The following is a 20,225-nucleotide window of genomic DNA, read 5'->3' on the forward strand; positions in this document are numbered from 1 at the left end:
CTTGCAACTCTGCCCACAGGGGACTAGGAGGAAGAACCCTGATTCCAGTGGACAGAGGACCCCCCAGGACTCCACACACTTCCTCTCTGCCTAATTAAAAACTAAACAGACCTAATTAAAGAACATCCTTCCCAGTTAGACAGGCACCAGACAGTTTGCCCACTGGGAAGGCTCTCTGCCCCTCAAAACAAAAACATCAGGATAGTCCTTGGGATGTGCCTTAGTAGAGACTGGGGTGGAGTCCTTCGAATGGCTTTTTAGCAATAGCAAAACCAAACTCCAAACTATAGAATCAAAACACATTGTGTTTACACAGTAATTCATCACTTCATTCATCCATTCATTCATTCATTCACTCATATATTCACTCCTTCATTCACTCACTCACTTACTTGTTTAACAGACACTGACCAAAGGCCAGACCCAGGCCAGGCACTGTGAAAGGCTTTGGGCATAGAGCTGGGAACAAGAGTCACAGTCTTTGCCCTCAAGGTGCTCCTAGTCAGACAGTAGATTCAGACCAGAGGATCAGCGACTAGAGTGTCTGAAGTGGTTTGGTTGGGGTCAGCTGTGGGGAAATTGAAGCCTCTTTGGGATGTCTGGATTTATGAAGTACTTCCTCTTATGTTTTCTTATGACCCTCGCCATAACAGTCTGAGGCAGCAAAGAGGTCAGTGAGGTGACAAGACTTGCTTAGGTTCCACAGATGGGGCCAGGAGTGGGAACTGGGTGTCTGACTCCAGTTCCAGGAGCCCACACTGGATGACTCTGGACTCCTCATTTAGCTGTGCTGAACTGTAGTCCCTTTGCCATTAAGAGAGTGTGTAGCCACTAGCCAGCCCACTGCCTGGGGCTGCGGTGCAAAGGACCTGGAATGAATGGCCGGGAATGCACTTTCTGAGTGTTGGGCATCATCCACATGTTTAGAGTTATGATTATTAGCTCAGTGTGTCAGGTGCTTAGGATTTGGCATGAGTAAAAAGCAGCTCACCTGATGTCCAGCTAAGGAGGCCCCAGTTCCCTCATCATGAAACAGTGACTTATAACCTGGTAGGATGAGGGGCTGATTCATCTGGAGGAGTGGTCCCAGACTCTGCAGTCATGTGTTCCTCTCCATAAAAGAGATTTGCATATGCTCCTTGAATGAGAACAGCTCATTCATTTATTTGTTCTTTTACTCATTTGTTCATTTGCTCATCCGTCCATCCACCCATCCATCCATCCATCATTCCTCCCATCCATCCATCCATCCGTCTGTCCATCCATGATTCCTTCCATCCACCCACTCATCCATCCATCTGTTCATCCTTCCTTCTTTCCTTCCTTCCTTCCTTCCTTCCTTCCTTCCTTCCTTCCTTCCTTCCTTCCATCCATCCATTCATCCACCCACCCATCCACCCATCCATGATTCCTTCCATCTACCCACTCATCTGGGGAAAGCTGTATCTTCTCTACCACCTGTGCAGCTTCAGAATGCATGTTAATGTAAGAAAGGCTCTGAGAGGTCCTGCAGGAAGGAACCCTGTTTACATTTCTTTTTTTTTTTTTTTCAACGTTTTTTTTAAATTTATTTTTGGGACAGAGAGAGACAGAGCATGAACGGGGGAGGGGCAGAGAGAGAAGGAGACACAGAATCGGAAACAGGCTCCAGGCTCCGAGCCATCAGCCCAGAGCCTGACGCGGGGCTCGAACTCACGGACCGCGAGATCGTGACCTGGCTGAAGTCAGACGCTCAACCGACTGCGCCACCCAGGCGCCCCTGTTTACATTTCTTTAATGCAGTGTTGCCTAGACCTTTTTGACCAAGGAGTGCATTTTCATGGAGTACCCATTAGCATCTTAGGGAATTAATGATTCGTGAAATACACTTTGGGAAGCATTCCTTTTAATTATAATGACTTGTATGGAATATTCATAAGATCTATTATATATGTACCTGCCTTCTTACATAGGAATGACTCAGCATTTAGCACTTTCTTGGAACATCATTGAACATCGCGATGAACAGCACTCTATGACAATGTGTACGATCTATGATGATACACCGTCATTGACAGGAACTAATGGAGGGACTCAGAGTATTTTAAGTTCTCACTTTTCAGGAAGTTTTGATCTTTCCCTCTTGTGAGCAGCAGAAGTTATTGCTTTTTATCATTGTTCATGTCCCTGCTTGAGATTTCTATGAATTGAAAAAACAAAAAAAACAAAAAACAAAGAACAACCTAATTATAATTGTATATAAAGCAAGAGTAAACAGGCTCTGAGGCGGACCTGACCTTATCTCTGTTTTTCATAATGGTCTTAAAATTTAGTGTATGCATCCCCAAAGGCAAGGGAATTAAAAGCAAAAATGAACTACTGGGACCTCATGAAGATAAAAAGCTTCTGCACAGCAGAGGAAACAATCAACAAAACTAAAAGGCAACCAACGGAATGGGAAAAGATATTTGCAAATGACATATCAGACAAAGGGCTAGTATCCAAAATCTATAAAGAGCTCACCAAGCTCCACACCCGAAAAACAAATAATCCAGTGAAGAAATGGGCAGAAAACATGAATAGACACTTCTCTAAAGAAGACATCCGGATGGCCAACAGGCACATGAAAAGATGCTCAACATCGCTCCTCATCAGGGAAATACAAATCAAAACCACACTCAGATATCACCTCACGCCAGTCAGAGTGGCCAAAATGAACAAATCAGGAGACTACAGATGCTGGAGAGGATGTGGAGAAACGGGAACCCTCTTGCACTGTTGGTGGGAATGCAAATTGGTGCAGCCGCTCTGGAAAGCAGTGTGGAGGTTCCTCAGAAAATTGAAAATAGACCTACCCGATGACCCAGCAATAGCACTGCTAGGAATTTACCCAAGGGATACAGGAGTACTGATGCATAGGGGCACTTGTACCCCAATGTTTATAGCAGCACTCTCAACAATAGCCAAAGTATGGAAAGAGCCTAAATGTCCATCAACTGATGAATGGATAAAGAAATTGTGGTTTATATACACAATGGAGTACTACATGGCAATGAGAAAGAACAAAATATGGCCCTTTGTAGCAACGTGGATGGAACTGGAGAGTGTGATGCTAAGTGAAATAAGCCAGACAGAGAAAGACAGATACCATATGTTTTCACTCTTATGTGGATCCTGAGAAACTTAACAGGAACCCATGAGGGAGGGGCAGAAAAAAAAAAGAGGTTAGACTGGGAGAGAGCCAAAGCATAAGAGACTCTTAAAAAATGAGAACAAACTGAGGGCTGATGGGGGGTGGAAGGGAGGGGAGGTTGGGTGATGGGTATTGAGGAGGGCACCTTTTGGGATGAGCACTGGGTGTTGTATGGAAACCAATTTGACAATAAATTTCATATATTGAAAAAAAAATTTAGTGTACGGATTTTGTGCTATGACTTTTAGCTGCCCAAAGACCTTTGGGGCTAATTTCCTGATTTTCATCTCTGTTCTGGGTCACTGAGTATGTGGGCTATGACCCTTCGATATATAGTATTACTAAACTCCCAGAAGAGGGAAGTCCTCTGTGACTCATATGGAGTCAGTACTGAATAAAAACGTTGTCTTCAGGGTCAGATAGACCTGCCTTTGAATTCTGACTCCACTTCTTCCTAGCTGTGTGATCTTGGGCAAATCGCTAAACCTCTCTGAGACTCAGTCCCTTTATTTGAGGGTGGGAATACCTTTCTCACAGGTCTGTGGCAAATAGTAAATGAGACCGTGTGTGTGAAGTGCTTAACAGAGTACCTGTCATACAACAGGTGCTCAGTAAATGGTAGCTAGTGGCAAGGTGGGGCCTAGGGTGAGGCAGGAGAGGCACCCAGGGCACAACATTTTAGGGGACACTCTGAGACTTGTACAAGTATAGGGTCAGCACCTGAGAGTGAGTGCCATCTTGAATTTTGCTTCCTATGTGCCTCTCTTGTCTCATGCCCGGGCGGGTGATATGCTGTCCTGGAGGCTTCTGATTGGGTGAGAGAGATCCCTGCTCATCCCAGAGAAGCAGCCCCACCACCTGTAAGGGTCTCCCCACCTGAGGTGGCAGGGGCACCTGCAGGGAGGGCTGGCTCCAGATGAGGAAGGGTGTATCCGGGGAGAGATGGGACTGAGGGAGGAGCCCAGTGGGAAGGCCAAGGGGCTTGCTCACCTGGTGTCCTCTGAGGGCAGGAGCCACCATAGAGCCTTTCCCCTCCAGCCCCTGAGCAGAGGTGGCACCTCAGCCAGCTGGGCTGGACCCCCGCTTCCCTATCAAAACTTTTTAAAACACAAACAGTGTCAAGAGCAGCATTTGCATAAATCTCATTAGAAAAAGTGCAAGTTTCATAAATCTTGTGATAAATTAGCGCGATATCATTCTCAACGTGATGTATTAATTTTAGGGCAAAATGAATGGTGCTGTGATCATTGTGGGTAATTATGAGTCTCCTCGAAGAGGAAGTGATTTCTGGAGGGACTTTTCTGGCCTCCTTCGCGGTGGTGAGTGGGAGGTGGAGCAGGGGTGAGGGGAAGGGTGTCTTTCTCACCTGCTTCCCCATGACACCATTCTTAGTTTCTGAGTATTTTTTCTTGCCGTTGGGAGGTAGAAAAGGAGCCTCTGGGCCTTGGGCTTTGGCTAAGGGATGGGGCACAGCAGGGGCTGGCATTCTGAAGTCAGACCTTAAGGTTCAAATTCCCTTTGAAAAGAATTTTAAATGACTAGGACCTGGAATCTGGCGTGCAGCCAGGCCTGAGACCCACTGGACTTCCCATCGTTGGCCAGAGAGGGAAGGGACACGCCGGAGATAGCAGCTGGTTAGCAGAGCCTGGCCCCCACCTTCGTGTTCACACTGGGGGTAGGGGCTGGTGACAGGGGGGGGGTGTAACCGCGGCTTCATTCAGAGCCAGGGGAGTGTGAGCGTTGACTAGGGCACGGGCTTGGGCAGGAGGGAGAGTGCCAGGGTTCCTGTGAGCAGGAAGGAGTCAGCACGTGCCTACAAATGTTTGGATAATCTCTTTGTGAGCCTTTAAAGGCCTGCAGTGCTCTGTTTATTTTAATGATAATGTCAAGTTCAATTTGCCGTCATTTTTCCACATTTCCTTTTGTAAAGTTAATTGAACAGTTCAATGAATTGAAAAGTTTCAGGAGAAGGGAAAAAAAAAAATACCCACCCCACTATTATCACTGTTATTAAATCTGGTAACTACCGCTTGGCTCTCCCGGCCCCTGTGACAGGACTTCAGCCCCCTGGGCCTGGGAGCAGAAGAAGCAAGGACTCAGGAAGGTCAAACAGAGCATTCTGGAGTCCCTTTATTCATGGCTACTTCTTGTTCAGGCTGCTATTCCTGTGCAGAAAGGAGTATCCAGTCCAGCCCAGACCCTGGCTGTCGGGCCTGACAGGTGAAGAGATACCCCGGGTTTCTCGACCAGTATGGGAAGCCTTGCCAGATGGGGCTGGGTGTCTGTGCCCTTCTCTCCTCCACAGTGCCTTGCACATGGCCTTGTACATGGTGTGGCGAACGGGACCATAGTCTTGTAGGTATTTTAACTGGATGGGACTTAAAAAAAAATTTTTTTTAATGTTTATTTACTTGAGAAAGACATGGAGAGGAGAGAGGGAGAGAGAGAGAGAGAGCGAGAGAGAGAGCACACAGGTGGTGGAGGGGCAGAGAGAGGGAGAGAGAATCCCAAGCAGGCTCCACAATGTCAGTGCAGAGCCTGACGCAGGGCTCGAACCCACGAACCGCGAGACCATGACCTGAGCTGCAATCAAGAGTCGATGCTCACCCAACTGAGCCACCCAGGCGCCCCTAACTGGATGGGACTTTAATGTGGTGTGGTGGGAAGGGTACTGGGAGCCCAAGACTGATCTGAGTCTCACTCAGCCCTGCCACCTGTCGCCGTTAGCTGGGTGGCCGCGGACTCGGCACGGAGATGCCCGGCCCCGCTTTCTCCTTTGTAAAATGACTTCACTGGCCTCATCGAGAATGTGAGTGTGGCACATGTACAGCTAACCCCCCGTCCCCTGCTCACATCAGGTGTCTAACGGATCACAGTGTTCCTTCCTGCTGAACCCACGCAGCCTCGAGATCCTTCCCATACAGTGCCTGTGCAGCCGCGACCGGGGGTGGCACACGAACCCCTGGCCCATTTGCCGGGCTTGGAATGGATTCTCCCCAAGGACCTGTGTGCTTTCGCCGTTTTCTTCAGCTCCATCGTGGCGTCAGCGGGGAAAGGGAGCTCAGAGAGGGGAATGAGTGCCCCACATCACACAGGAGGTCATTGCTGTGAGCACCGACCGAGGCAGCCGTGTCAGTTCTATGTCTGACTGCTTCTCTCTGTCTTATTTAGAGGGGTTTCACCGAGGCCGTCTTCCTCTCGAACTGTCTTCTGTGCCCTTTGATCCTGTGTCCCGTGTCCTCACTCCCCTGCCAAGTGCTCATCCTGGGGGTCACAGCCCATGCGTGAACCAGGGCAAAGGGTAGGAATGGGGTTCTTCGTACATGTGGACTGTGACCAAACCCCACACCCCTGACTCATGCTTCCCCCGTGTGCCTGTGAGAGGCCAGGAAAAGCATGTAATGTCTGTAGCTGTGTCCACTGGAATGTCGACTCCAGGAAGGCAGGGACTTCTGTCCGTTTCGTTCACTATTGTATCACCAGCGCCCAGGATGGAGCAGGTGCTAGGCAGCGTTTGCGGAGTGAATGGATGAAGGACTGTAGATGGCGTCACCGGGGACTAGATGGGTCGCTGAACAATCCCACTTCTGTCATATGCTAGCTGTGTGACTTTAGGCAAGTAACTGAACCTCTCTGTGACTCATAAGGTTACAGGGGCTTAGAGCACATTGATGGCTGCCTCTGGGCCTGGCAGCCCTTGGCAATGGTGATTTTATTTGTTCTCTTGTGCCAGAAGAGGAAGAGCTCTGAGTTTCTGAGACTCGGGGCCACGTCCCTCAAATATTTTTATGTCTGATCTTTCCTCTTGGGCTTTATTGCTTTAAAACAACAACGACAGGTCGCTCCTCCTCTTCCCTGCCGCTGAAACTTCTGGTTTCTATCATCCCGCCCTGCTTAATGTCTCCTTCTCTGCTGAATTAGCTTGTCCCCTTGGCCCTTGGACTCCTGCGCGCCCAGGTGAGCCAGCCATCCCGTCTCTGACTCTCACGAGGGACTCGCCATCTTGCTAGCTGGTGACAAGCGGGCTGTGGCAGGGTGATGGGGGGGGCCACAGTCTCTGCCTCAAGGGTACTCCTCTTCGGCCCAGCCCAGTCACCCCGGGGTCCAGAGCGGCCTAAACTATGGAGGGGCCTAATACACGGAGGGGGTCTGGGGGGGTCGGTCTCTGGCGGGTGAGCAGAGGGCAATGCTTAGCTTCTCAGATTAGGGCTTGGACAAAAGGCTTTGCGATAGAAGCCGTGAGGGGGGTGGAGGGACGATGAATTCTGAGTCAGACCGACTAGAGTTCAAATCCTCGTGCTGCCACCTCCTAGCTGTGGGACCTTGGGTCGGTCCCTTTACCCCTCCACACCTCGCTTCTCTCGTCCGCATAGTAGGGACGCTAGTCCCTCTCTGTGGGGTCAGGGTGAGAAATAGATGACAGCGGGAGTGAACGAAAACCACTGGGCATGGCGCCTGGCAATGAGTAGATGCTCCGTGAGTGCTGGTTTCCTTTCCGCCTGACCGTTCGTGCCATCTGCTCTGAGGGGACCGAGCTGCAGGAGAGGCAGAACATGGCCATGGGTTTTGCAGACAGATGGTTCCCTTTATCCAGAGCAAGGGTTTTCTTTTTTTTTTTTTTTTTTTTTTTTTTTTTGGGACAGAGAGAGGCAGAGCATGAACGGGGGAGGGGCAGAGAGAGAGGGAGACACAGAATCGGAAACAGGCTCCAGGCTCCGAGCCATCAGCCCAGAGCCTGACGCGGGGCTCGAACTCACGGACCGCGAGATCGTGACCTGGCTGAAGTCGGACGCTTAACCGACTGCGCCACCCAGGCGCCCCTAAGAGCAAGGGTTTTCTGATGCGAGTGAGGAAGCGGGTCAGCAGAGGCAGGCCGGGGGGCCACCTGCCTCTCAGGAGAGGGGGGGTCGGCGTCAAGGCTCGCTCTGGCTTCCCCTGGGGGGGATAGAGCAGGGCCTAGGACCCCGCCAACAAACACCCAAAACAAAAATCAGCTCCTCGGAGGTCAAACCAAGTTCAGGCCCCTGGGGTGGGGAGGGGGGTATGAGGAGGAAGGAGCCTGACTGAAGGCAGAAGAATGGGGAGGGTGAACCTAAGACAAATGAGATTATCCGCAGGAATCAAGACTCTTAACAGGCCTGTCTGATCCCAGAGGAGAGACAAATGAGATTGTAGGCTCCAAGGCCAGCCCAGGCTCTGGGGGGCTCGTCCTGGGGGAGAGGCAGAGGGCAGGAGCCCCTGGCTGTGACAGAGACCAACACCAGTGCCGCTGGGCCCCCCGGACCAGGAGGAGAAGGGTGGGCTTGGGGCTTGTGCGGCAGATCCCGTGGCGATGGGGAAGGGAGGGTGGTTATTCTCAGAAAGACCTGGCCGTAACCCATGACCTGTAATCTGGAGTCAGGGCCCGTCATCTGCTGCTCCTCGACTCCGCCACTCGCCAGGGCACAGCCCTGTCCCTGCCAGTACCCCTGCTTCTCCCGCTGCACCATGGGGGGCTTTGTCTTTTTGGTTCTCACTTTGGCCGTGACTAGCCCTGGTTTCTGAGCTCGTCCCAAGGCTCCACGTCTGACTCTGTCCCTTCTCACTGCCCTGAGCCTGGTAGGAGCCGACTGCAAGGTCTGTGGCCCCTGGATGGGAAGGGCCAGTAGGTCAGGGCTGATGAGAAGTCCTTTTAGGTTTGCTTTCACACGCCTTTGCAGATTGGCCAGCAGTGGCTGCATACGACCAAGGGTTGCAAGGGGTTCTGGAGTTGACTATGGCAGCAGAAACGGGAGCCACGATCGATGAGCAGCGTCTGCTTGGGCAAGGGAAGGAACTGGCTAGCTCCTTGGCCTCAGGAGAGGAGCCACAGTTAATCCTGGAGGGGTGGGGAGGTTTGCCAAACACGTCCCAGGACATCAGCCTCCGTCTTCAAGGGGCGATGGCCGTGCTGTGCTGCACGGAGGTACAAACGGCGGCCCAGGGAGCGCCGAGGGGAGAGAACCGTGTGACCAGAGTGGCATTTGAGGCACACATCTACAGATGACTGGGACTGAGGGGCAGTGGCAAGGAGGAGCGGCCTTCCAGGCTGAAGGAACAGCCGCACAGCATAGGAGCGTGGAGACCACAGTGTGCCTGAGGGAGGGCAGCTGCCTGGTGGGCGGAGCCCCAAGGACGCAGCGGGAATGTGACTGGCCAGGGGGCTGAGCACAGGTTGGGAGGGCGTCGGCCGTCTGGGGAAGGAGTGCGCTGAATTCTGCGGGCGCCACGGGAGGACTCAGCGGGGGCAGCACAGGCGGGGGTTTGTTGCAGGAGGAGGCTGCCGCCGGGAGGAGTGCAGTGTTCTCTGCCCTCCCTCCATCCTGTGGCACCCTGTCCGTGTTCGGAGAGCCGACAGCTGTCACCTTCCCCCGTCCAGAATAAGCACCAAGCCTTGCTGCTACTGCGGGCCTGCCTAAGTTTCTGGCCCGCCCCTCGTCTGGCAGGCGAAACTCACAGCTCTACGGGAGTACCTGACACGCCACCCCCAGCCTGTGCCCCTCAGTGCAAATAACAGTAATAGTAATAGCAGTCATCTCGGCGAGCGGCATGGGCCCAGCACGGCTGCAGGGAGAGCTGTGATTGTCCAGCCCTTGCCAGGAAGACGGACGTGGCCTCCTGCTGAGGGGCTGAGGCCACTGGGGGGATGTGTCGCCAGCCTGTGCCTCCCAGGCGCATTTGTAGCCTACTGAGTGGATCGCTACCCCAGCCAGGGCCCCTGGATGGGGTCCCTGGCCTCAAGGATGCGGTACACAGCCCCCAGGATGGGGTCCATGGCCCAGGATGGGGAGGATGGTCCCAAGATAGGGTACATTACCCCTGGATGGGGTACAGCGTCACAGGATAGAGTACATGGCCCCAGATTGGGGTACACTGCCATAAAGGATCGGGTACAGATCTACTTCTTGAGACACTGGGCCCCCAGCCAGTGTCCCCCTATGATTCTGCCTGCATCCAAGCACTACTGGTTTGGGCATTGTTAGGTTTTGATTAGCCATGCTTTTTCCTGTCCATTAGTATACATAATTAGGAATTAACTGGCTATACTCTCTCCCTTCCTTGTGGCTCACAGATCTACACAACTTTGGGGACTGTTGTTGCATAGGACCTCTGGCAGTTGGCAGGGCTCGTTTGTTCACCCAGCGGCTCTTGATTGAACGCCCCTAAGATGCCAGCCCCCGGAGGTACAACAGGGAACGTGACAGGCCAGGCCGCACCCCATGGAGCCGACGTGGGTAGGCTTGTGTGGCAGGCAGGGGGCTGGAGCACGCAGTCTACAGGTCAGGTGAGCAAACAAAATCAGCTCCGAGCAGGGAGAGCCGTGAAGACCGTGACACGGGGTGCAGGGACACAGAGTGACGGGGCTTCTTTTTAGACAGGCCCTCTCTGTATGATCGAGTGTTGGAGAAGGCCTCTCTGAGAAGGTAGCCCTTGGACTGAGAGGTGTATAGTGAGGAAGCTGCCAGGGTAGGGACACTCCCAGCCGAAGGCACAACCGGGACAAAGGCCCTGGGGCAGCCACAAACTGTTCAGGAACAGAAGGAAGGGCCAGGGAGGGGCAAGTCCAGGGGCCTGTGTGTGATGCAGTGGGAGGTGTCTCAGGCCAGATCGCTAGGGCCTTGCACATAATCCGATTTAAGTTTTGGTTTTAAATTCTTTAATGGTGGTAAAATCCACGTAACGGAAAATTTGCCACCTTAGCCACCTTTGAACGTACAGTTCAGTAGCGTTCAGTGCATTCCCGTGGTTATGTAACAAGTCTCCAGAACTCTTTCCATCTTGCAAAACTGAAACTTTGTACCCGCTGAACAACAACCCCCCATTCCTCCCTCCCCCCCCAGCCGCCGGCAGCCAACCTTCTACTTCCAGAGTCTGTGAATTTGACTACACTCGGTCCCTCATGTAAGTGGAACCATCCAGTGTTTGTCTTTTGTGTGGCTGGTTTACTTCACTGAGCACAGCGTCCCTTCCTTTTTAAGGCTGAATGACGTTCCGTTATATGTATGCACCACATTTTCTTTATCCATCCTTCCATCGATGGACACTTGGCTGCTTCCACCTTTTGGCTGCTGTGAATGATGCTGCTGTGAGCATGGGTGTCCAGGAATCTCAGGTCTTCAAAGTCCTGCTTTCTACCCATGAGGTTAGGCTTGCCCCCGACTCCGGGTTGGGCTGGCACAGAGTGGAGAGGGGCTAGCCTTGCTGAGTTACCTTTCCCCGTGGGGCCGGGGCGGGGGGTGGGGGCGGGTGCCAAGAACAGAGAGTCCTCCCGCAGCACTGATTGAGCCAAGAGCCCGAAGACTGAGCCTTTAAATCATCCTGGGGCCCGAGAAGCTTTTCTCTGCATCTAAAATGTGAGCCATAAACCAGGCTGACTTACAGGCAGTACTCGCCGGTCTGCTTGTTTACGGCCGGCATCCTTTCTGATCGGTTGATGCCTATACTGTGCCCATTGTTAAATATTTGAATATCACCCTGCTATAAACCAGTCCCCCGACTTCCTAACCTGGCTGTGCGGCAGGGTCTCTTGTAGGGAGAGCGGGGCTGCTATTTAAACGTTCACACTCTAGGCTCTCCTCGGGCCAGCGGAGTGAGCGGGGCCTGGGCATCTGTCTTGTTACAGGCTTCTGGATGATGCTGTTGCCGCACTTTTAGGGGGTATCTTATGTGGGTTCCCCCCAAAGCCTTGTGATGAGGGTTGAAGTGCAAACCGTTTGTTGGGAAGGGATTCTGGAAAGCGTAGGTGGGGAGCGAGGAGGTGAGACAGGGAGAAGAAGCTTGACCAGCTAGACACCCTGCCCCCCCGCCCCCCGCTCTGAGGGCCACTGGAGCTTGAGTCCCGATGGGGAACTCAGAGAGCCAGCGTATAATGCAGCCTCTGCACCAGCCCCCGAGGGGTGAGGGAGCGGGAACCATTATCTGCCAACTCTTCATCCGTGGCTTTGCCTCAGTCATTCTTTGAGCGCTGCGGCCAGAAGGCCAGAACCCTCAGGCAAAGGGTCCCCAGGCTGGCATTTGGAGGTCGGGCTGGCGTGTGTGACATTGGGATGTGCTGAGGCCCAGCGGGCAGGGTACCGGTAGCATCGGGTAGGGAGCACTGCCCGGTTCCCATCTCTCCACCGTACAGGAGGCGCCCAGCCCCGGTGAATCACCGAGTGTCCTTCCTCCCACTGGAAGGAGCTCCAGGCCTCATCCCTTGCTGGTGGGATGCACCATATCATTGGTGCAGTTGCTGTGGAAGATAATTGGTGGGTCCTTAATAAGTTAAGTGTAGAATTACCACAGGACCCAGCAATTCTACTCCTAGGTACATATTCAAAAAGCGCTGAGAACAAGGGTTCCAACAAAAACTTGTCCACAACTGCTCATACCAGCGCCATTCACAATAGCCAAAAGGTGGAAACAACCCAAACGTCCGTCTGCGGATGAACGGATAGGCAAAATGTGGTATCTCCATACGATGGAATGTTACTCAGCCATGGAAAGGGATTAATGTACTAATACGTGTCACAACAGGGTGAACCTTGAAAACTTTATTCTGAGTGAAAGAAGCTAGACCCAAAGACTACATCTCAAATAATTCCATGTATATGGAATATCCAGAACAGGCAAATTCAGAGGGACGGACAGTGGGGTAGTGGTTGCCAGGGCAGGGGGAGGGAGGAAATGGGGAGTGACTGCTTCGTGGGTTTGGGTTTCCTTGGGGATGAGGAAAATATTCTAGAAGCAGACGGTGGTGGTGGTCGGGCCACACTGTGAATGTACCGATATCACTGAATGGTATGCGTTAAAATGGTTAACGATGTATTTTATCCCAGTTGTACAACAAAACAAAGCCAAACTCCAGGTATTCCAAAGCCTGAGTCGCAGGGTGTATTGCCAGGAAACAAACGTAGAATGTGGGATGTGTACCCCATGGTCCCATAGCCGGGATGGTTCTCCTGAGTGGCCGCTTCTAGGGCCATTGGGCTGGGCCTGGGCCCCATAGATTGGCCTCTTTCCCGGGTGAATGGTGCAGAGGTTGCTAGAAGCCTCCCTGTTGGAGAAATGAACCCCGTGTCCAGGAGAAGCCAAAGCGAGGCCCAGCTTCTACAGAGTAGCAGAACAGCCCTGGGCGGGGGAGCATGTGCCCAGCTGGAAAATTGCGGGGCATCTTGTCTTAAATATAATATTAAATCGGCACCTTTAATTAGTACACTTAGAAAAGGTCACTAGCAATTACCTGGGACACAAAGAAGGCGTAAGCAGGCAAGAGCCTGCGAGGAAGCCGAAAAGGACCATTTTGAGCAGCACATAATTGAGGGGAAAATGGATAAAAGTCCGGGAAATTATAGGGTGGGTGACAGCAGTTGATGGCCCCATCCATGTCCTGCCCAGTGCCCCCCTTCTTGGAAGGGCCTGAGCACCAGGCCCGAGAGAGCCATTTGGGATATCAGACTGAGTCACCTGACCTTGGCTAGAGGGCCAGTGTGGTCTTTTCCAGAATCCCTTCGGCTACCAGAGAGCTTGGTCCCATATTCCCCACCTGGGCTGGCCCCTGAAGGTGGTTGGCAAGTGAAGTGTTCACTCCAGGGGGCTGCCATGGACTCGTAGTGGACAGACAGGACCTGTCCTCATAGGGAACCTCCCCAAGAAATTGGGAAGTAGGTCAGTGTTCCTCAAACTTTGCCATTAAAGGACACTTGAGGGTAATGGAAAGGATATGGGTATGCCTAGAAGTCAGGGGGAGGCTGGAAATTCTTTTATTGCTTTAGGTTATGTCTTTAAAAATAAATTGTTAGACAAGGGCTCCTGGATGGCTCAGTTGGTTTGAGCATACAACTTCGGCTCTGGTCTTAATCTCACGGTTTGTGAGTTCGAGCCCCACGTTGGGCTCTCTGCTGTCAGCACGGCGCCCGCTTCAGATCCTCTGTCCCCCCTCTCTCTGCTTCTCTCCTTCTCATGCTCTCTCTCTCAAAAATAAATAAACATTAAAAAAAAATTCTCTTCAAAAAAAAAAATAATAAACTGTTAGATTGTGTTCCAAAACGTTCCCATTTATTTTAGTATGAAACAATCGCGGGGCGCCTGGGTGGCTCAGTCGGTTGATCATCCGACTTCGGCTCAGGTCATGATCTCACGGTGTGTGAGTTCAAAACCAGCGTCGGGCTCTGTGCTGACAGCTCGGAGCCTGGAACGTGCTTCGGATTCTGTGTCTCCTTCTCTCTCTGCCTCTCCCCCACTTGTGCTCTGTCTTTCTCTGTCTCTCAAAAATAAATAAATGCAAAAAAAAAAAAATTAAAAAAAATAAAACAATTGCTTGCCATTGAACAATATAGATGCCTTGTGAGGTGTTTGGTCTATCTATGACTTCTTCCTCCTTCCTCATCCAGAAAGAGCAGTGTACTGGGAGTCTGGAAACTTGGGTTCTAGTTGACTGACTCTTTTTCCCACCATTGTACTTTGAGCAGCTAGCTAAATGCCTTCAGCTTCTCCATCTTTAAAATGGGAAGGTTGGGGGCGCCTGGGTGGCGCAGTCGGTTAAGCGTCCGACTTCAGCCAGGTCACGATCTCGCGGTCCGTGAGTTCGAGCCCCGCGTCGGGCTCTGGGCTGATGGCTCGGAGCCTGGAGCCTGTTTCCGATTCTGTGTCTCCCTCTCTCTCTGCCCCTCCCCCGTTCATGCTCTGTCTCTCTCTGTCCCAAAAATAAATAAAAAACGTTGAAAAATAAAATAAAATAAAATAAAATAAAATAAAATAAAATGGGAAGGTTGGACCTGGACTCTCCAAAATGTCTCTGAGGTCATTCCAACTCTGTTCTATGATTTTCCTCCTCTTCGTCCTCCTCCTCCTCCTACCTCTCACCTTCTCCCATTATCTTGGATGCTGCCATATCCTGCTGTGTTGTGTGACCTTGGAGAGGACACTTTGCCTCGCTGATCCTCAACTTCCTAGTCTGTAAAATGGGTAGAATAATGGCTACTAAACAGAGTCGCTGGGGGTGGTGGTGGTGGATTTCATGAGAGAACCCATGTGAATGAGCCTAGCACTGTGTCTGCTATATCCTAAGAGCCCAGTGATTGCCCAGTGTCTTCCTTTTCCAAGTGTTCGGCTTCTGGTTAGGGTCTGATAGGGTCATGTTCATAGAAATCCTGCATCTGGAGTTCACATATCAAGTGTTGAGATGTGTAGGGTCGTGGGAAGAAACATGGGCTCTGGACCCAGAATGCCTAGGATCTGAATTCCAGCTCTGCCATTTACTGTGTGCCATGGTTACTTACTTAAACACTCTTTGTTACCTTATGTGTTAAATGGGGAGAATAGCAGTAAGGATCGAATCAGAAAGTCCACGGAAACCCGTTAGCCCACTGTCTAGAATGTGGTTAGGGCACTCCTGGGAACAGAAACCTCACCTAAAGCCAGTCCTAGCCTGGAGTTCTTCGAGGCTGGGTCACATCTTCCTAACCTCTGTGTACTCCAGCACTTAGCACAAGGCCAGCACCTGGTCACTGTTGGGTGAATGCCAAGTTTTGTAATATATTCTGAATTAGAAAGGGTGCTTCCGTTTGCAAAAGGCAGAAATCCAGCTCGTCTGACTCAAACGAAAAAACAAAAAAGAAGAGGGGGAGGCAGATTTATTAGCCCATATAGCCGAGAAGTCCAGAGGTTACAGCTTATATCAGGCACAGCTGTCTGCACACCCTCAAACTTTCAGGAGCCATTTTTCTGTGCACCATTTGGCTCTGTTTTTCTCCTTGTTGGCCTCATTCTCAGACAGTCTCTTCCTGGGCAAGCCAAAGATGGCTGCCGGCGGGGCCAATTTAGCAACCCCAGCGGAAGGAAGGCTCCTCCTTCCCAGTGGTTCCAGCACAAATCCCAGGGCTGGCTTTGATTGGCTAGCTGGGGTCACATGCTCCTCCCTGAACCAATCAGTGTGACTAGGGAGATGGAATGCTTTGATTGGCTAAGGCTGAGATATGTGCCCATCCTGGAACAAAAGAATTGAAGGGCTGGCCCCCCCATCTGAGCCACTCGGAGAAGGGGGTCTCCAAATTAAAATCAGAAAAGGGGGGACAGGCACAGGTCACAGTTGTCCGTTACACACCTAAAACGTGGTGAATGACACTTCCCGGTTACAAACACATACACAGTATTGAGTGGCCACGATGGAGGCAGGCAGCCTGAGTCAGAGCCCAGAGATGCACCGGGCTCTTACAGTAATCACCTGCTGGCGGTCTTCTGGGTGGCTTCTCCCGCTGGGATTCAGCCACCTGAGCGAGGACCAACCTCCCATTTTTGCCCTCTGATCTCTCCCATGGCTCTTCCAGGTTCCTCTGTGACCCAGTTGCTGGCCCGAGACATGGACAACGACCCCCTGGTGTTTGGCGTGTCTGGGGAGGAGGCCTCCCGCTTCTTTGCCGTGGAGCCTGACACAGGTGTGGTGTGGCTGCGGCAGCCGCTGGACAGAGAGGTATGACCTGGCCATAAGCCTACCCTAGTCCTTTCCTGGGGGCGGAGGCAGACACTGAGGGAGAGTGGCTCCTCATCTTTAAGGGGCTTTCCTCTGAGGCCCCATTCTCACCTTCAAGTAGCATTTTCCTGCCTAAATGGTGTCCTTCTTCCAGGGCCAGGGAATGGGGTTAGTTGGGGGTGTCCCCAAACAAGGGGCAACACTGGATGGGTAGGAAGGACAATGACCCATAGAACGGTCGCTTCAGAGTATGAACAAGTCTACCCCCAAGAGCAAATGTTCCCCTAAAGGATATTTTCCAGAGATGCGGGAACGGGTGACAAGCAGCCCTTAGCAAATTAAGGCATGAGTTTGAAAACCCCAACCCTTGTTTTCTCCTTACATTTGATGAAGTGGCCACAGAGATGTCTAGTGACTTGCTCAAGAGCACACGGCGATTTAGAAGCGTAGCCCAGGTTAGAGCCCAGGGCCCAGGACTCAGGAGCTCAGCGCGCCTCTCTCTAACTCTGCCTTCTCCCCCTCCCTGTCTTCTCTTTCAGACCAAGTCTGAGTTCACAGTGGAGTTCTCTGTCAGCGACCACCAGGGGGTGAGTGTCTCCTGCAGCCCCTGCTGCCCTGGGAGGCAGGGTCCCCAGCTGTTGGGTGGAAAGAGGCTGAGGCCTATGCAGATAGACAGTAAATCCCCACCCTTCTCTTGCCAGGTGATCACACGGAAGGTGAACATCCAGGTCGGGGACGTGAATGACAACGCGCCCACGTTTCACAATCAGCCCTACAGCGTCCGCATCCCTGAGGTAGGAGCCCCCAGCGTCACGCTTGAGGGACACGGGGTGGGGTGCACGCGGTCGGTCCAGGGCCACCTGGGAATAGGCTGGAGCTGGGGAAAGGGCAGCTTGCACTCTGCTTCTCCTGCCCGCGCCTCAGCTGGGGCACCGTCTCTGGGCAGGTTGCTATGCCAGCACCTCTGAGGGTAGGGACCCGCCTGCTGGTCAAGGAGAAGGGGTGGTGGTAGCCTTAGGTCTGATGGCAGGCCTGCCTTGGACGAGACCCACCACTCCAGCTGGAGGCGGGACAGGACAAGAGATGGGAGGGGCAGTGTGACCTCTTTCCTTCCATTCATAGCCAGTGCGGGCCTTGGGCACTTGGGTTGGCAGGCCTGACCCCAGGCCTTCTTGCTGTGGCCAGAACGGGTCCCCCCACCCCCAGGACACAGGAAGCAGGTGGCTCCAGGAAGGGACTCTCTTTCCCTAGCCTTATGCTTGAGCCCCATTGTCTCCCTGGGCCTCTGCTCCTTTGGGTCGTCTGTGTACTCTGTGTTTGCATGAGCGCATACATGTAAAACCAAGCCATTGCTGGTAATTGAGAAGTACAAATTATTGCATTACAAACGGTTCATTAATAAGCTGGCTGCTGGCTCCCGATGGTACTAGGGTTCTCGTCGCTTACTGTCCCTCTCCCCGTGACTGATGGCAGTCTTCTGGGCTGGCAGTTAGCAATTCAAAGACCTTGAAGGTGGTGGGGTAAAGAGCTTCTACCGGCTGTCCCTCAGGCCTGCCCTCGGGGCTCTGGGTGGGGCGGCAGCAGTAAAGGGTTGGCATGGGAACGTTGAGAGATGGAATCCACTGGAGACAGGCAGGTCGGCACCGCGCCATTAGGGTTCCAGCCCCTTTGTATTCTATGTCACGGGATCAGGAACCTAGAAGCGTCTTTAGAAAGTATCTGTTCAGTTTGTGGATGAGAAAACTGAGGCTCATGGTGGAACAGTGACTTACCCAAGGTCACACAGCTTTGACTTTGAGCCTCCTGATTCTCTGAGGGCAGCCTCAGATACCCTTAGAGATGAAGAGACCTCGTCTCGTGCCCCCCACGTTCCTGTTCCTGGCCCTCCTTGCTCAGCTGTGAGCCAGTTGTCCTATGCTTGTGCCAGATGGCGGGAAGTGAGGACAAATGTGTGGGTGAGAACACACCAGAGGCTCCCACGCCCTTCCCCTGATGGGGCAGGACAGGAGGAGGAGAGCCCGCGGTCCCAAGCATGGGGACACAGTGCCCTGAGCTGTGGCCAACGTGTCCGGGACTGCAGCTTGGCTCCGGGCCCCCTCTCATTTGGAAGTCTCCCTAATTTAATTAAGGGGCTCTACGTGCCAGCCTGCACTCTGGGCCCAGGCTCAGAAACCAAGGGCACGGCTCGGAGTTAATGAGCCTTGGACCCATTGCTCAGCTGCCATCCTGGCAGGCATGGCTGCCCTCTGCCTTCCCTCACAGGGGGCAGCGGGCAGCAGCAATGGCAAGGGGACGACAGGTCACATCCCTCCTCCCCAGCCTTTGGGCTGAGGCCAGCCTTTCCCTCACTTGCCAGGAGAGATGTGACCTCCAACGCTGCCCTGCTGAAATCCCCTGGGATTCTCCAAAGGCCTCTGCCTCCAAGGAGAGAGCCTCTTCAGTCATTCATCTATTTAACAAATATTTATTGAGTGTCTGCTGTGGGCTTGGTGCTGTGCCAGACTCTCACTGCACAGAGACCTGGGAGGCCAGAAGAATGTGCAATGATGGGAGCCGGAACTGGAGGCAAGAGACCCCAGGCCCAGCCCCCCGCTCTGCTTCCAGATTGCTGAGTCTCTGCGGGCACGTCACTTAACCTCTCTGGGCATGTCACTTAAACTCGCTGGGCCGTAGTCCTCCTTATCTAATAAAGACAGAGGACAGACAGGATAAAGTGGCCTGCCTGATGCCCATCTGATGAAGAGAGGGTGGGTTGAGAGGGGCCAGCTACAAGGACACACAGTTCTTGGAGGAAGTCCTGTGGGGTTTACTTGTTCACGTGTAAACATCCCCAGGTCACCTGCTTGGCTCGATACTCGATTATCTAGTTAGGGCTGCTCCGTGTGGCTGGTCGGGTATGGTGTCAGCCGGATGGAGGCCTGGCCACTCCTGACCCGAGGTGGCTTGGCACTGACCAGCCCTGGCCCGGTGTGGTCACCCGAGCTAGCACTTAGCTGCCTGACTCAGGCCCCAGCTGGGGTACCAGCAAAGGGCCCGCTGGCTCCCGGCCCAGAATTGAGCGGGGCTCTCCTGCTGGTCTTGAGGTCACCCTGGCAACCTCAGGCCACTGTCCTTGAGAAGTGTGATATGTGGCAGAGGCCCCACAGATGTGAATGGGATGAAAATGCAAGTCGGAGACAGAGGCGGGCACTGGAGACCCCGTGAGGTGTCAGTGCTGGGGGACTGCCAGAGTGGTCAGAGAAATCTCAGCAGGCTTCCTGGAGGAGGTGGGTTTCCAGCTGAATTTGGCCAAGGCGAGCCACGGAGCCCCTGTGTTGTACCGTGGAAGATGGCGAGACACCTGGGGTTTTGTCCTGGCTGTGCCAGCGACTGGCTGGGTGACACTCTGGGCCTATTGCTGCCCCTGCTGGCTTCGATGCCAACAGCTGTCAAACTGGGAAGGTGGACCAGATCCCTTCTAGGGCCGATATCCCGTGGTCTGAGGATGAATCCCAGCGGGACAAGCTCCTACTTCTCCTTCCATACTTCATTATCCCTTAAGGGATGGCAGACGAGCTCCAGGGACTGTTTCCATCTACTGAGCTC

At 52.9% G+C, this 20,225-nt stretch overlaps 1 protein-coding gene across 7 annotated transcripts in view; it reads left to right on the forward strand.

Moving 5' to 3' along the window:
• Positions 1–20,225, forward strand: part of CDH23 (cadherin related 23) — a 416,105-nt gene that overhangs the window by 107,820 nt on the left and 288,060 nt on the right. For all 7 annotated transcript variants that reach the window (XM_058696615.1, XM_058696614.1, XM_058696613.1 and 4 more), the window contains exons 4-6: positions 16,498–16,640; positions 17,180–17,227; positions 17,342–17,434. In XM_058696615.1, coding sequence (XP_058552598.1) covers positions 16,498–16,640; positions 17,180–17,227; positions 17,342–17,434 — 284 coding nt within the window. The remainder of the gene's footprint in view (positions 1–16,497; positions 16,641–17,179; positions 17,228–17,341; positions 17,435–20,225) is intronic.

Source organism: Neofelis nebulosa, chromosome 13 (genome assembly GCF_028018385.1).
Source record: "Neofelis nebulosa isolate mNeoNeb1 chromosome 13, mNeoNeb1.pri, whole genome shotgun sequence".
NCBI classification, from domain to species: Eukaryota; Metazoa; Chordata; class Mammalia; order Carnivora; family Felidae; genus Neofelis; species Neofelis nebulosa.